This window comes from Martes martes (genome assembly GCF_963455335.1).
Source record: "Martes martes genome assembly, chromosome: 12".
In the NCBI taxonomy this organism is placed as follows: Eukaryota; Metazoa; Chordata; class Mammalia; order Carnivora; family Mustelidae; genus Martes; species Martes martes.
Window position 1 is genome coordinate 95,059,157 of NC_137900.1, and position 14,978 is coordinate 95,074,134.

General features: G+C 64.5%; 2 protein-coding genes across 2 annotated transcripts in view; one reads left to right on the plus strand and one right to left on the minus strand.

Annotated features, from left to right (window-relative positions):
• Nucleotides 1–1,668: 1,668 nt before the first annotated feature.
• Nucleotides 1,669–2,750, plus strand: FAM163B (family with sequence similarity 163 member B; the record flags this gene model as incomplete). The annotated part of the gene is made up of 2 exons (XM_080820078.1): nt 1,669–1,761; nt 2,349–2,750. The coding sequence occupies 2 exons, from the start codon at nt 1,669–1,671 to the stop codon at nt 2,748–2,750; spliced, it is 495 nt and encodes a 164-aa protein (XP_080676204.1).
• Nucleotides 2,751–5,826: 3,076 nt separating this feature from the next.
• ADAMTSL2 (ADAMTS like 2) overlaps nt 5,827–14,978 on the minus strand; it is a gene marked incomplete at its 5' end in the record, with an annotated part of 29,320 nt that continues 20,168 nt past the window's right edge. Inside the window, 7 exons of the mRNA XM_080820491.1 lie at nt 5,827–6,466; nt 7,314–7,458; nt 9,359–9,535; nt 9,915–10,085; nt 10,592–10,747; nt 10,835–11,048; nt 11,850–11,976. Coding sequence (XP_080676617.1) covers nt 6,348–6,466; nt 7,314–7,458; nt 9,359–9,535; nt 9,915–10,085; nt 10,592–10,747; nt 10,835–11,048; nt 11,850–11,976 — 1,109 coding nt within the window. The 3' untranslated portion in view covers nt 5,827–6,347. The remainder of the gene's footprint in view (nt 6,467–7,313; nt 7,459–9,358; nt 9,536–9,914; nt 10,086–10,591; nt 10,748–10,834; nt 11,049–11,849; nt 11,977–14,978) is intronic.

Here is a 14,978-nt window from a genome sequence, read left to right on the forward strand (position 1 = left end):
CCACACGGCTCTTGGGGACCCAACGTGTTGTGAAAATTGATACAGAACTGAACGTCCGGGCCTTTCCCTTGCAGACTGTGTTTCAGGATAACCATGTAGGTATTAGGGAGAGTTCCTTAGAGAAGGACCAGAGTTAAGAAAAGCAGAAGGGATTATAGTGTTCGAAAGGTCACTCTTTGTGGCGCCTGATGAAATAATGGGTCTCGGGGACAACCCCACAGGCTGTTAATTCGACCAGGTGGAGGATCAATGCGGAACTTTCCGGTGGAGGAACTGGGCCCAGAGCAGCTGAGCCCCACTGGTTATTCTCGACATGACGACGAGAGGGACGGAGTCTCAGTCCCTGGAAATGATGTGACCGGAAGCCAGTGTAGGGGACAAAACAGCAATAGAGGATCACGGCCACGGCCACTCGAGGAGACCCAGCCAGCTCCAGCACAGGGAAAATTCTGTCAGAGAAATGACCCAGTTTCTTCGATAAACAACCTGGGGCGGGGAGTGGGCGAGGAGAGGGAAGGGAACTGACATGTTCTAGAGTCGAAAAAGCCAAATGCAACTGGGTCCTGATTTGAACAAACCAACTGTAAAAAGACATTTTGGAGCTGATGGAAGGAAGCTGAACACAGACCGGGTATTTTTGTTTTTTTAAGTCTGTATCTGTCCGATTTTGCACTAAACTGATATGCTCTGGGATTTCCTGTACTATCCTTAAATTTGCCCCCCACCCCACACCATACCCCTGCAGAAGAGGGACGGCTATTTAGAGCAGGGTGTGTAGGACTGGCTCGTGGGAGAGGCTTGCTAGCCATCCCGGAACGTTGCAAGCCAGTCGTCGAACCTTTGTACCTCGGACCAGGCCCTGGTGAGAACCGGCGTCAGCGACTGCTCCCCGGCAGGGAGACCTTTCATTCTAGACCGGGTTCACCGGCGCCCGGCTGGACGGTGGGAACAGCTAACGGGAGCGCGGCCAAGGAGGCACGTCCGTCCTGTTTCGGTGTCTGTGACTTGCGCCGTGATGGAGAGTTTGCAAAGGGCCTTGTCCTTTGGCCTAGAAAGCCCACTTCTAAGAATGTAGCTACAATAGCGTTTACCGAAACACATCCACTTGGAATATCTTTTTTCAGAACACCGCTATACACGTTTTACCCCAACAAAAAATTTTTACAAGAAACCAGATCGGTTATGTCATACGATGGGATATGCCTAGAAATCATGTCGCGGGAGAAAATGTAATGATATGGAAAAATAAGGAAGATCCTGTTAGGTTACAGAACCATATGTTCAGCTTGACTGTGTTTGGGTGAATTTAAAAATGCGTGAGCTCGGGAGAGCCGTGCTGGAAGGGCGCCATTCCCTGAGAGCGTGCTACGCCGAGCGCTGAAGGGCGCCCTCTCGGAATCTTCCGGGAGCCCCGAGAGCCAGGCCGGGGCGTGCCGCTAGCATCAGCCCTTCCAGGTGTGGAGGCCAGGCCCGGGGAGGGAGGGGCGGAGCCGGCCTGGGTCTCCTCCTGCCCCTCCCTCCTGCGCGCGCGCCTGGGGGTTCGATGTCCCCCTTTCGGCATCTCCCCGACTCCCCCAGCGGGGAGGGCTGCTTCAGCGGTGAGGAAGCGAGGGTGCTCCAGGGACGCTGGTGGCATGTGTTGCAGGCTGTTGATGGAGAAGGGGGCGGATGACAGCCGGGACAGTGGTCATCACTGGGGGCATCTTGGCGACTGTGATTCTGCTCTGCATCATTGCCGTTCTGTGCTACTGTCGGCTCCAGGTACTGCCCCCGGGCGTTGAGGGGGGTGCGAGGAGGGAGCCCCCCACCCTACCCATGAGGGCTGGGGCCCGGGAAGAGGCCCTGGCAGACGGCCCTGGCCTGGGACCCAGATGTGGGGGCTCAGGATGGGGGCTACTGGGGGCACCTCACCTAGGAGAGGCCATGGAGGCTTAGGGAAAGTGAGGCACTTAGCCAGGGGCACGCAGCTGCCAAGCAGGGGAGCGCGGGTGAGCCCCTGGGCCGTGCTACTCGCCCCACCCGGCCCCTGAGCTCTTCCTTCCCAGGGTACCCTGTAGGGCCCTCCACATCTCCCCAAGGGGAGGGGAAACCCTAAGTGCAGGGCAAGGCGGCCCAGCCCAGTACCCACCTTCAGGCTGCCTGAGCCCTCTGTGCCTCAGTTTCCCCACCTGCAAAGTGGCGATGATCCTCGCGCCTGCCTCCTGCAGGGACGAAACCAGCCAGGTCCTCCCGGCAGTGTTCAGCAGGGGTGGGGGTGGGGGGGCCTGGCCAGAGCGTGCTCCCCACAACGTGGCCGCCCCGTATGGGTGGTGGGCGGGAGCCGGGGCTCACCAGCCCTCTGCCTGCAGTATTATTGCTGCAAGAAGGACGAGTCGGAGGAGGACGAGGAGGAGCCTGACTTCGCCGTGCACTCGCACCTGCCCCCGCTGCCCGGCAGCCACAACCTCGTGCTGACCAACGGGCCGGCGCTCTACCCGGCCGCCTCCACCTCCTTCAGCCAGAAGACCCCGCAGGCCCGCGCCCTCTGCCGCAGCTGCTCCCACTACGAGCCGCCCACCTTCTTCCTGCAGGAGCCCGAGGACGAGGGCGTGCGCAACGGCGGGGAGCGCGTGGCCTACCAGAGCATCGGCCAGGAGGACGCGGAGCTGTCCCCCGGGGGCTTTGGGGGGCTGCAGGCGCTCAACCCCAACCGCCTGTCGGCCATGCGGGAGGCCTTCTCCCGCAGCCGCAGCGTCAGCACCGACGTCTGAGCCGCCCCGCCCACCCCACAGCTCCCCAGACCATGGTGGGGTGTCCGGGGCACGCCGGCCTGGCCCCAGGCTGGGACCAGGGCTTGGGCCAGCCCTCCTCGCCTCCCTGTCACCACGGGGGCCCGCGGGGGAGCTCGGTGGCTCACGGCAGGGGTAAGGCGCAGTGAGCACCCGCGTGGCCACCAGAGGCAGGGGCTGCGGAGCCCGGGGCTGGAAGGCAGGCGGGCACAGGTGAGCCGAGGCTCCCAGGTGGCAGGTTGCAGGACAGGGCAGGGCTCCAGGGCGGAGACATCAGGCTCCCGACAATGAGGCCGCCCTGCCCGGGAATGTGGCCATCCCTGCCTGGGAACCTGACCCCGTCCCCCGATCCCCGGGCCTCCGCCTTCCCACCTGTTCAACAAGGAGGTGGCAGCCGTGCCACTGGCCGGGAAGCGGGAACAGACCAAGTGTCCTGTCCTGGGAGGGGCCGCCGCCTCCCCTCCCTCCCCCGCACGCACGCGCCCCTGGCTTCCAGTGCCAGGCTGCTGAGACCCTCTCTGGGCCGGGCCCTCCGCAGATGCCCTCGAGGAGCTGGAGAGGCCACTCACAGCCCCAGCCGGCTTGCTGGTGGAAGGGGGAGGCACCGAGGGAGGAGGAAGCCACGTGCCGACCACCTCCTTCGGGAGCATCCATGCTTCGGGACGCGCCCAGGTCCGAAGCTCCGGGGGGTGGGCGGACAGAGCGAGGATCACGACCTGAAAGACCCCCTATCTCCCCGTGAGGCCTGGGGCAGACCCTCCCACCCACTGGGCCTCAGCCTCCGAGAGCCCTTCAAGCTCTGGTCCCCAGGGGAGACACCCCAAGCTCTCCCACCCAGCCCCTGTGTCTCAGCGGGGCATCTGGAAGCAAGGCCCGTGATCCTGCCCTCGGTCCGTGGAGGACCTCTGAGCCCACTGTCCACCAACCTCCCAGCAGGGCCGGGGTCTCCCTGGGAGCCTACCCTCTAGCTCCCTCCCTCCAGCTGGGGACACCCCAGGGAAATGCTCCAAACCTAGGGGCCCGGGGCATGGGGAACACAGCTCCCCCACCCAGCCAGAGGCAGCCTTTCCCGCTCTGCGGTAGGGCCCCAGAGGCCACTGCCCTCTCGGCGCCCACCACAGAGCCCCCAGGGTTGGGTTGCCCCTGTCTGCCAGGGAGACAAGCCAAGCTCCCCAGTTAAGCCCCCTTCCTAAAAAACAAACTGATCTTTGAGGGTCCCTGAGCCGAGGGCAGCCTGAGCACCTGCTTCTTGCCGGAAGCTCCAAAGGGTGGCGTGTTCGGGCGTGAGCAGAGCTGGCGAAGTCATCACTGTTTTTAGCTTTCTGGATTATTTCTCCTTCTTCCTTTCTCCTCCTGCCTCAGTCTGGACACACCAGTGGAATCCGTCCCCGACTTTCCCGCAGCCCGAGCTCCCCTCCTTCGTGGGGCCCCATGAGTTTGTTTTGTGCATTTGCTTGGGGGGTGGGCTGGGGTGGGGGGCGAGCCCCGGGAGGTGGCACTCCCTGCGGCGGTCCTGTCCCGGGTTCCTCTTTCCTTCTCTGGTCTCTAGTCTCTGTGTAGATTCCTAGATCCTCTTGAAATGAGATAAGCACCCCTCCGTGTGAGCTCACGCAGCCACACTGCGGGGACCTTCGGGGAGCCGGTGCTCCCTGAGAAAAGCGAAAACCAATAAAAGTCATCTCCAGCACCACCGCGCTGCCGCCACCTTCGGTCCCCCTGGGACTCCCGGCCAGCCCAGAGCCCTCCCCGGCGCTTCCTGGGAAGGGGTGTCGTGCAGCCCCGTGCAGGGCGGAGTTGGCCTGTCCTCTCCCATCCAGGAGGTCGGCCACAGCACGCCGCGTCTCAGGGTGTTTCCCAGGGCAGTCGTGTCTACGGGCCAGGGCTGCAAGCCACTGGCCTAGACTCTGAGGTCCTGGAGCACGGGGTGGAGGAGACGGGCTGGGTCACCTGGGACGAGGGCTGGATGGTCTCTGGGCCTGTGCTGGCAGCAACACGGTGGGGTGAGATCGATGCCCGCTCCACGGGGCTCTTAGGGTGCGTGTGACACAGAGCCTGGCCCACAGTGAGTGCACGTGTTGCTGGAAAGCGGAGGGGGGGGGGCCAGGTGGGGGGAGGGAGAGGAGAGGGTGACAACGGGGCACAGCAGGGTGCATCAGGGGGCCCAGACCCCTGGATTGAGGTGACCCACGTCTCCTGGAACTGAGCTGGGGACCCCACGGCCTCAGTGGGGTTCAACAACCACCCGCATAAAAGCCCCCCTAATGCCGTCCTGAACACCGTGCGGTGACCCTGCTCTGGCCCCGGTTTGGGGAGCGGCAGGCCGTGCATCCCAGGGAAGCCACCTGTCCCTGAAGGAGACAATTCCTGTAGCCTCCTGGGCCCTGTGGCCCTCTCACCTCCAGAGGTGGGCGGACACCCAGGTCCTCCTTCCCTCCACCGAAGCCAGAGCAAGTTGCTTTCAGCATCTTCCCCATGGCCTCCCTTCCCCTGGAGGCTTTGTGCTCACTGCTTCCTCTTCTGCAGCCCTTCCCCAGCCCTTCATCCAGGGAAGGACTCCTGTTGCTGGACTGGCCTAAATATCACCTCCTCCGGGAAGCCCTCCTGGGGCCCCTCCTCCCCCCCAAGTCCAGATTAAGTAGCCCTTCTACGAGGTCCGAGGTCCGGAAATGGTAACAATGGATGGCATTCCTGAGCGCCCCACCTGCCTGATTTCCCCTACACACCTAGAGGTGGGGGCTTTTCTCCGGAGGTTCAGGACACGCAATCCCTCCAGCCCCCCGAGCCCCGTCCCCAGCTTCCACACCAGCGAGTGGGCATGAGACTGGCTCAGTTCTGAGCACATCAGAGTCCTGATGCCCCCCCCTGTCCCCCTCACCCCCACAGGGGCCCCACCTCTGTCTGCTTGCCCCTGACGGGCCCCTCTCCAGGGAGACGCTGCAGCTCTCCCCGCGGCCTCAGCAAATCTTCCAGAACTCGCGAGCTGGACGGGCTGCACGGCCCGGCTCTCCGAGCCCGACTCCACCCCACCCCTCCTGCCGGAGCCACCAGGAGCCCGCGATGCCGCCATAAATACGACCACTTTATTGACATACAGGAGTACTGACGGACGACCATACCCTAGCGTGAGAAACAGTGCCTCCTCCCGGGGCATAAAGTGCAGCGAGTCCCTCGTGCGCGACAGCTTCGTGTAACGAGGCAAGTGGATGCTAGTTGCGAGATACAATTCCTCTGGAAGGAGCTCGCCTAGACGGGATCCGGGTCCGAGGTGGCCTCTGGACCCCCTGACCGCCCCAGCCCTCCTCGACCCTGTAGCCCCGTGGGGGGAGAGGACGTTGCCAGGTTCCTCGGGTGGGGCTGGGCGCCGGGCCGGGTGCTGGGGGGTGGGAACCACAAACACACCGTCCTCGTTGCTCCAAGAACGCCTTCCCAGGCAGGGGCGGCTCTGTGGGGTGCTCTCCGTCCCCGGGGGGAGAGCAGAGGCTCAGTGGCTGGTCTTCACAGCCCGGGCGCCCTCAGGAAGGGTGTCCGTGGGGGGCCCCCAGGGGCGGGGCGCTCGGGTGTCCGAGGACGGCCCAGGGCCTAGGAGTGCGGGGGTCTGCAGGAGCGGCAGCACGCCTTGCTGTAGTACCAGTGGCCGCAGAGGTTCACCTTGATGGCCAGGGCACAGTTGGTGCCTGGCTGGTCCTGGCAGCTGTCATCTGGGGGAGGGACACAGTGTCGGGGAGGGGAGGAGGGCATCAGAAGCAGCAGAGGGGTGAGAACTCAACAGGACCAGACTCCCCCCTCCTCTCTCCATCTACGGGAGCTGGGGCTCCTCGCAGGTGGTCCAGGCAGCAGAGCACCCAGGGGCAGGTGGCCCCTGCCTGCCCATTATCCCAGGTACAGGGGCAGTGGCCCCCCAGCCCGCTTCGGGCCCTTGAGCACCACTCCTCTGCCGGCCCTCTCCTGCCCCTGCTCCCAGCTCCCCAGGATGGCCCAGTATCCCCCCAGGGGTTTGATCTGTGCACGGGAAGGGCAATGCCCAGAGCCAGGCTGGGAGGACTCCTTGACCTCACTTCCCAGGAGGCCCACAGGCACACAGGCATCCCCTCTGCTGAGCGGGCACGAAGCCACTCATCACCTTCCCGGGTGCCCCCACGGAGCCCAGCACCCTGCCCCTCTTCCAGGCACTCAAGCCCCACGTCGGACCGCACCGGCCAGCCTCCTGCGCCCGGCCCCTGAGCTGTGTGCCCTGTTCAGGCCGAGTCATCCTGGATTGGGGGACCTCGCCCACAGTCGGCCCCGTCTTCTGAAGCCAGATGCCCGTCCTCGAGTGGCTCCTGGGGACCCTGAGCCCAGTTCGGTCTCACTTGCTGCCCTGCTCACCCTCACCTCCCAGCCAGGCTCAGCCATTCTGCGGGGGGGCGGGGTGGGTGGAGCCTTGCTTCTCCGTAGGACTTGACGTCACAGCCACTAAACCACTAAATCCTCCTGGCACCTTGGCTGACACCAGCTCGCCCCTCGGCCTCTGGCTCTGCCCACCTTTGTCGGCCTCCCCCTTCTCACCTGGGGGCTCCGTGGGGCAAGGCTGCAGGTCACAGGTCTGCCTGCCGACGGGCTTCACCAGCGGGTCGCAGCCCCGGACGATGTCTGTCCCCTGGTAGCACTTCACGTCTCGCATCCGCACGCCCACACCACAGGTCTTGGTGCACTGACGAGAGGGACAGCATGACCTAAGCCCCCCTCCCTACCTCGCAAGACAGGGCTTCCCGCCAAAGAGGGAGCCCACCCCTCCCCCCAGGCTGCTGAGTCGCAGCGGGCCGGCGTTGGGGGGGTTGGTCACAAAGCCTGACACTCGTCCCCACCCAGGGCCGCTCAGCTTCACCATTTGCACCATGACGTCGTGGCCCCCCTCCTCGCTATCCCTGGGTGGGTCCTTCGGTTCCAGCTTTCCCAGGGCCCGTGGAACAGAGCACTCCAGACTCACGGGGCCATGACTGAGGGAGAACACTGGTTTCCACTCCAGTGAAAAAACTGGGTTTGTCGCGGGCCAATTAAACCCGTCTTCCAAAGTCGCCACTCCCACCCGCGGCTCCCCGTCCAGATGTTCCCCTTGGAAAACCCCGCCGAGCTACCCAGAACACCAGGGACATCTGCTGACCCAGGATGCCCCGCCGGCCTCCTGCCAGGATCCGACAGGCGGTGGCTCCCTCTTGCTCCCCCGCTATGGGTGACCCCGCGTCACCCAGGCGCATCTGGGACCTGAGCCTTCCGTTTCCCAAGGGGTCCAAGTGTGGGAGGCCCCAGCCCTGGACCCACCCCATTTAACTGATTTAGACTTAGCAAGGAGGACCACCCGCCCACTCCCAGCGTTGGGGGCTGGCCCAGGCTGGGGGCAAGAGGAGGTCAGATTGGCACTGGCACAGAGGACCGCCCGCTGTGGGTGGGGACCCTGAGGAGCCTCTGACTGTGCCCCCGGAGGGCACCCTCTGCCCGGCGGGGAATGGAGAGGACCGCTGCGAGGAGTGAACGCTTACGGAGCCCGCATCCCAGGGAGGGGCGGCCGCAGGGACAAGACGCCAGAGGTCCACACGCCCACCGCGGTCCATCTGCGTCATCACCCCGCACCCACCCATCGTCAACAGGGCAATATGGGAATGTCCTCCCCCGAGCTCTCGGGCCGTTTTGGGGGGACCCGCTCCCCCTTTGTGGCATCCAACCCCCAGCACAGCACCCCCCCCTGGGAGGCCCCAGCCCACCTCCACAACCACCCCGTCTTCTGAAGTTGGCTCTTCCCTCACCAGCCCCTCAGCCCCACCTGATGCCCACCCCACCCTCCCCTCCCAGCCAGGTGCTGCCCCTCGGGGGGACCTTGACCCCCACCCTCAGCCCCTTTCCTTCTCCCCAGGCGGGTCCTTCCGTGGGCAACGCAGAGTGGATGAATGGCGCGGTTTTGCTCTTGAACGAGCGCGCGTGCTGTAGGACGCAGAGGACCCATGTGGGGCAAGACTGGCGTCACCTTAAGTCTTCCTGCTGGGAACCCTGAGCCCATGTGGGGGAGCAGCCCTCATGGAACCCCCAGACTCACCCTGTCTTACAGACTCCCAAAATCTTCACCTTGAACCCTAAGGTTTGGGCATTTGGCCTCCACCGTCCTAGCGACCAAGACCATGGAAGCCTGGGGTGCGTGTGTCCGAGGCACACAGCAGAATGTCACGGCCGAGTGTCCGGGGCTCCCCATCCCACGCGACACCCCATAGTGTCCATCTCGCGTCCCTCTTGCTCCCCCCAGTATGAGTGCCCGTGGGGACGCTGAGGCCGGAGGCTCTGGAGACCCCAGGTCACGTGGCCTAGCCACAGCGGCGCTGGCCCCGGGGCCCCCGTTCTCTCCCCCCTCCCCAGTGACATTCAAAGACCACGCGGGCCTCCCTTCCTGCCACCCCTTGAAAGCGGAGGGGATCCCTAGGTAGAGAGAGGTCTGGGGGCCCGGGAGGGGCATTGTTGCTAAGGACACATGAGGAGACCACAGCGGGGGCGAGTGAGGGCCACTTACGGCAGGACCGGAACTCAGGGCCGGCCCGAGAGTGCAGAGGGGCCGGCAGCGCGCTCACCTCGGACCACGGGCTGGTGTACCACTTGAAGCAAGGTCTCTCGAAGCAGGTGCTCTCCTCGGGGGGCTTCTTGGCGAGCCCGCACTCGGGGCCGCTGCGGGTCTGCGGCTTCCCGTCGGCCAGCTCCATGCACAAGACCAGCCTCTTCTTCACGCCTCGGCCACAGGTGGTGTTACACTGAGGCCGGGGACAGATGGGGCCGGGTCAGAGGCCGGAGGCCAGGAGGACCGGAACATCGCGCACGCGACTGTGCGATACGGCCTGGTCCGTAAGGATCGGGTGGAAACGCGGGCGTCCCTGACAGATGGGTGAGCTCTTTGGTCGAAAACCATCGGGCCCCAGACACGTTGGATCAAAAGCAATTGTGCAGAAAACCAACAGTTTGGAAACAGAATGGCGTAAGACCGTTTGCCCCAAGCAGACATGGCTAAGAGTGGGGCCGCCCGCAGCAGCCTGGTGAGAACCACTGGCCGGGACGGGCAAGTCAGTGACCGGCCTGCTGGTGGGCAGACGAGGTGGTCACGGGGACACACGGCTGCTGGCCCCGGGCACTCACCCGCTCCCAGTCCTGGGCCAGCCAGTGGGCGGGGCAGTTCTTGTCCCCGCAGGGGTGGATGGCCAGAGGCTTGGTCTCCGTCTGGCACTGCGACTCCGGCACCACCCGGCCGTCGCCGGTCTTGCAGTACACGTGCCGGATCATTCGGCCGTGGCCGCAGCTCCCGCTGCACTGCAGGGGGGAGGCTGGGGTTAGGGGCGGGGCCCTCTCCAAGTCCCCCCACCTGCTGCGTTCCCAGAGAGGACCGGCTCCCCGGGCAGCAGCGTGGGGGAGGGAGCAGCTGCCATGGCAACCACTTTTTAAATAACATTTTCTGTTCTAATTACAGAAATATTCCATGCTCGGTGAAAAACAGACACAGAAAAGCACACCTAAAATACCTAAAAAGGTCATCTGTGTACCCAGCACCCACAGGGGACCCCGGTGAGCAGCTGAGCGTCTGTGACAGACAAGAGACCCAGAGAACAGACACACAGACGGGGAGGTCACGAGAAAGGGTTAGAGCCCTCATAATAACAGGGAGAGTGGCTGGTTAGGTGTTCTAACCCCACGTCCTTACTCAAGACAAACAGGGAGACTGAGGGGCCGCAGGGCGAGGGGCGGGGACCCACTGTCCCCGGGCAGGGGTGGCGGCCCCCCTCCCCACCCCCGGCACCCCAACGGGGCCCTGTCCTCACCGGGCCCCAGTCGGAGACAGTCCACTGGCGGTCGCAGGGGGGGCCCGTGCAGTCCTTCTCCCCCACGGGCCTGGTGTTGGGGTCACACAGCTTCTCGTCCTCTGAGCAGCGGATATCCCTGGTCACCACGCTGTGCTCCCCACACTTGGCGGTGCACTGCGAGCAGGCGCGGGAGCGCGGGGTCAGGGCGGCCCGTGCGGGGTCCCTGGGCGCGCGGACCCGCTCAGCCACGCACGCGCTCACCTCGGACCACTCGGACATCTCCCACTGCGGCCCGCACGCGGGGTTACGGCACGTCTTGCGCTCCTCGGGCCGCACGGCCTCGGCCGCCTCGCACAGGTCGCTGTACACGGAGCTGTCGAAGCCGGGGGACAGCATCTTCCAGCAGCGCACGATGCGGAACTGGTAGCCCTCGCCGCAGGTGCGCGAGCACTCGCTCCAGCTGCTGGTCTCCCACCTGCCTCGGGAGGGGCCGCCTTCAGAGACCCCCCTCCCTCCCTGCGGCGGGAACCCCGTGCAACCCCTCGCCCGGGGAGAATGCACCCCCGACCGCGTCCACAGTCACACGGGGCTGAGCCCCCCGGGAGCTGGTGAGGCCCCAGGGTGGACCTGCTGCCCCGACAACCCTGAGCCCCCCCGGAGGTCACCCAAGGTCCGGCGTGGGGGCCCGTGCCAGGAGCCTGCGCTCCCCCAGTCTGCCTAGCAGCCCCCGTGGCCTCCACCTGCCTCCCTGCCCCCCCCCACCCCAGTCCCTGGCTTTCCAGCCACTTCAGGGCCCGTGTCCCGGCATCGTTCCATGGCTCCTGCTGTTCCTTCCTCCCAAAGTGCCCTCCCTCCCTCTCCTACGCGAGGTCGTGCTTCAGTGTCCCCGAGCCCTGTGCTGCCCCCCATGGGGGCTCCCGGGGGCAAGGGCAGGCCCCGGCCACATGACCAGCTTCTCGGAAGGGAGCAAATATGCAGGGGCAGAGGGCCCAGATGGGGCAAGCTGGAGGAGGAGAGGTGCGCAGCCTTGGGCTCCTCTGGGGACCCCATCATGGTCGCGACTGGGAAGAGGACGTGCTTAGGGCCAGGTCTCTGACCCTTTGTGCTGCAGAGTGGGACAGGGCAGACCAGCTTCACACGCCCACCCCACAGTCCCCCGCCCACAAAGCCCGTGGTGGGGGCGGGATGCTAGCTAGTTCCTGCTGCTCCTCGGCGCGAGGTAAAGCCGCCCCCCAGTTGCCCCACACCCCCGCCCAGGGCGCTGGGCGTCAGGTACCTGGGCTGGCACTCCCTCCCGGCGCAGAACTCCTGGACGGGCTCAGGACGGGTGAGGGCGTCACAGTAGCTGTCGTCCACCTCTATGCCGTCATAGCGCACACACATGGCATAGGTCGACATGACCCCTGATTCAGGACACAGGAAGGGCCCGTGAGGCCCGGGCGAGTCCCTTGGAGACCAGCGGGTGGGCCATGCGAGCACAGACAGGTCATCTGACCTCGCAGAGGTTCCCTGGCTCGAAGTGGGGATAACTGGCTTCTAGAACAGCGGCAGAGCCCAGTGACGACGGCTTCGGCTTCGTGGATCTGAACTCTCCACGCCCACGCCTCAAGGTCTGACTCCTCGTCTCACCCGCCCCACCCCTGCGCCATCCAGCTCAGAGTGGGCATCCACTTCGTTTGTCACAAACCCTGGGCTCAAACCGGCCCTTTAGGGGTACAGAGGCAAATGCAGCCAGGTGTGACTGATTTTCACTCATTCAGCAGCTCCCCATCTGCGGGTGGGCAAGCGGGAGGGTGGGTGGGTAGACGGGTAGGTGGATGGCTGGGTGGAGGGACGGACGGACAGGTGGTGGGTAGATGAATGATGGATATGGACGGATGTGGGTGGACGGACAGACACTTTGCTGAGGAAATGCAAGGATGGGTGGGTGGGTGGGTGGACAGCTGTGGACAGCCCCTTCTAGCTGCCCCCCAGGTGTTCTAGTCAATCTTCACACTCCCCCTGCCCTCCTGTGGCACATCGGAATCCTTAGCCAACTCTCTGGAACTTTCTCTAGTCACTTCTATGTGTGTTCACCCTCCTTGGCTCCCCAGTACTCCGTAAGTCCCATCGGGGGACAATGTGTGAAGGGCCAGCTCTCGCCCGATACTCTTAGTTCTTTGACCCTCCCCCACCCCCATGCACCCTCTGGTCCTCTTGCCCCCGCAGCCCTGCCGCGGGCACTGAGCGGACACACGGGCCGCACTCCCTGAGCAGCGGCTGCGTCCCTGCGAAGGAAGCAGGATGATGCGGGGAGATTTGAGAGGGTCGGTGAAGGCCAGGTGGGGTTGGGGTTTGTTGCTGCTGGTGTGTGTGTGTGAGAGAGAGAGAAAGATGGGGAGACCCAGCCTCCCTGAATAATGGAGATGACGGAGTCCTCCTCAATGGGGCCCCCAGGAGGAAATCAATTTCCCCATTGATGGAGAGCCCCGGCCCTCCCCTCCCGGCGGCGCGTGTCTGAAAGCCGCCGTCTCTCCAAGCCCCAGGCCTGGATGGAACGAAACTGCCTGGGCAGCAGCCTACAAGGGGATTTTTTTTTTTCTTTTTTCCGTAAAGGACGAGCCAGGTTACAATCACTCGCTCCTCGGGGCCAGCACTGGGCTGCGTTGTCTTTTGCCCTCTCTTGGGGCCGGCGGGGGGGTGGGGGGGGCCCTTCCTGGCCAAGTCTGCTTGATAACGTTCCAGGTCTTGGAGACACCAGCTCTGGGGCCCAGGGAGGTCCAGGGCTGGGGACTTGCACACCCTTGCCAAGTGCCTAATTATCCATTCAGACCTCACCATCGACCGGGAACACGGCAGGTCAAGAGCAAAAGGGACTTGGGTTCAAGACCCAGCTCCTTGTCCCCTTCATCACGGTGGGGTCACAGGAACACTATCAGACTCTCCAGGCCTCGGCTTGGTCATCCCCAGGTTGGGAACCTCCCGGAGAGGCTGGGAGAGTCGAGCTACCAATTTTCTTCGTCACATCAGGCTTGAGCGCCGTGCTTTTCAAGCCTCCTCATGCACGGGGCCTTCCCTTTAAGCAAAAGCAAGCAGGGAGCCTGAGCGCACGAAACACAGACGGGCGTGCTGCACGGGCAGGGGACGGGGCTCAGGGCCCACCGGCCCCACTACCCCCAGCCCTCACCCCGGAGGTGCCAAGGGGCCCCTGCTGTGTGCCTGTGATACCGCACAGACTCCATGCGCCCCAGAAGGCGTGTGACCCCACTACCACCTGGCCTGGCCTTGGCACCCTACAGAATGGGATTTCCAGAGTAGCTGGCCAGAATCACAAGCTTCGAATTCGGTAGCGTGTGCAAGAGGTGGTGGCCGGGGGGCTGTTCGGCAGGAACCCAACTCGGCCATTTCTGCCTCGTGCCACCTGGGCCAAGCTGGGTGCCTCCGTGGTGATGGGGAACTCAGCCCCTAGCAGGGCCGTTTATTTCACTCCTGGCCAGCCTCGGGTAAAGGAGAGCGCTTCCTAGAGCGGAGCCCAGTCGGTCTGTCTCGCTTCCTCTCTTCTCTCATCCTCCTGTGTCCCTTGGTTCACAAGAGGCAGAGCCAGCCCGTCCCCCTGCCTGGCCGCTCTGTGGCCCAGGAAAAGTGGCTCTGTGTCCTTGCTGGGGACTGTCTTCCGCCCAGGGCTGGGCACTGGACCCCCCACCATATCTCAAGTGCTGTCAGCTCCCCAGGGAGCCCTGCATCCGGGAGGGAAACAAGAGGCTCCCAGACACAGAGTGTCAGGACAATTCCAACACCAGCAGCGTCCCAGGGAGACTGGGGGGCTCTGCCCAACCCAGTCTGTGCCCTGCCGAGACAGCCTCTGGCAAACCAGACTCCCCGCCCCCGCGTGCCCAGCCCCCTTGGGCCAGCCCGCTGAGGAGGCTCTCCCGGCGGAGGGGAGAAGAAGGTGGCCTTCGAGGAGGCGGTGCCCATATGCAGAGCTCCTCCCCCGGGCATCTCCTATGCCAACTGGGGGCTGCAGGAGGCGCATGTGAGCCCTCCCCGACCACCCGCTGCCCGGGGTCCACCAGCGGCCTGCCTTATCCCCCCCGCAGGCCAGAGATGGCCGGGGTCAATGTGGGGGTGTGGGACAGGGTTGGGGGCATCACACACTTTGAGCAGCAGCCCTGGGTGTTGACCAAACACAAAGTCACAGGTGCGGGCGGGGCGGCCCTCGGGGTCTCCCTGCAATGCTTCCCACGGGCGCAGGCCCTGAGTCTGACTCTGAACATGCAGCAGCCCCAGGGGAGGGGAGCCCCGGTCCCTGGTGGCTGCCGTCAGCATCGGAACGCGGAGGTGGCCAGCCGTGTGGGCAGACAGACGCAGGTCTGAACCTCAGCTCAACACCTCCTAACTAACCACGTGTCTGTCTGTCTAGGAGCGA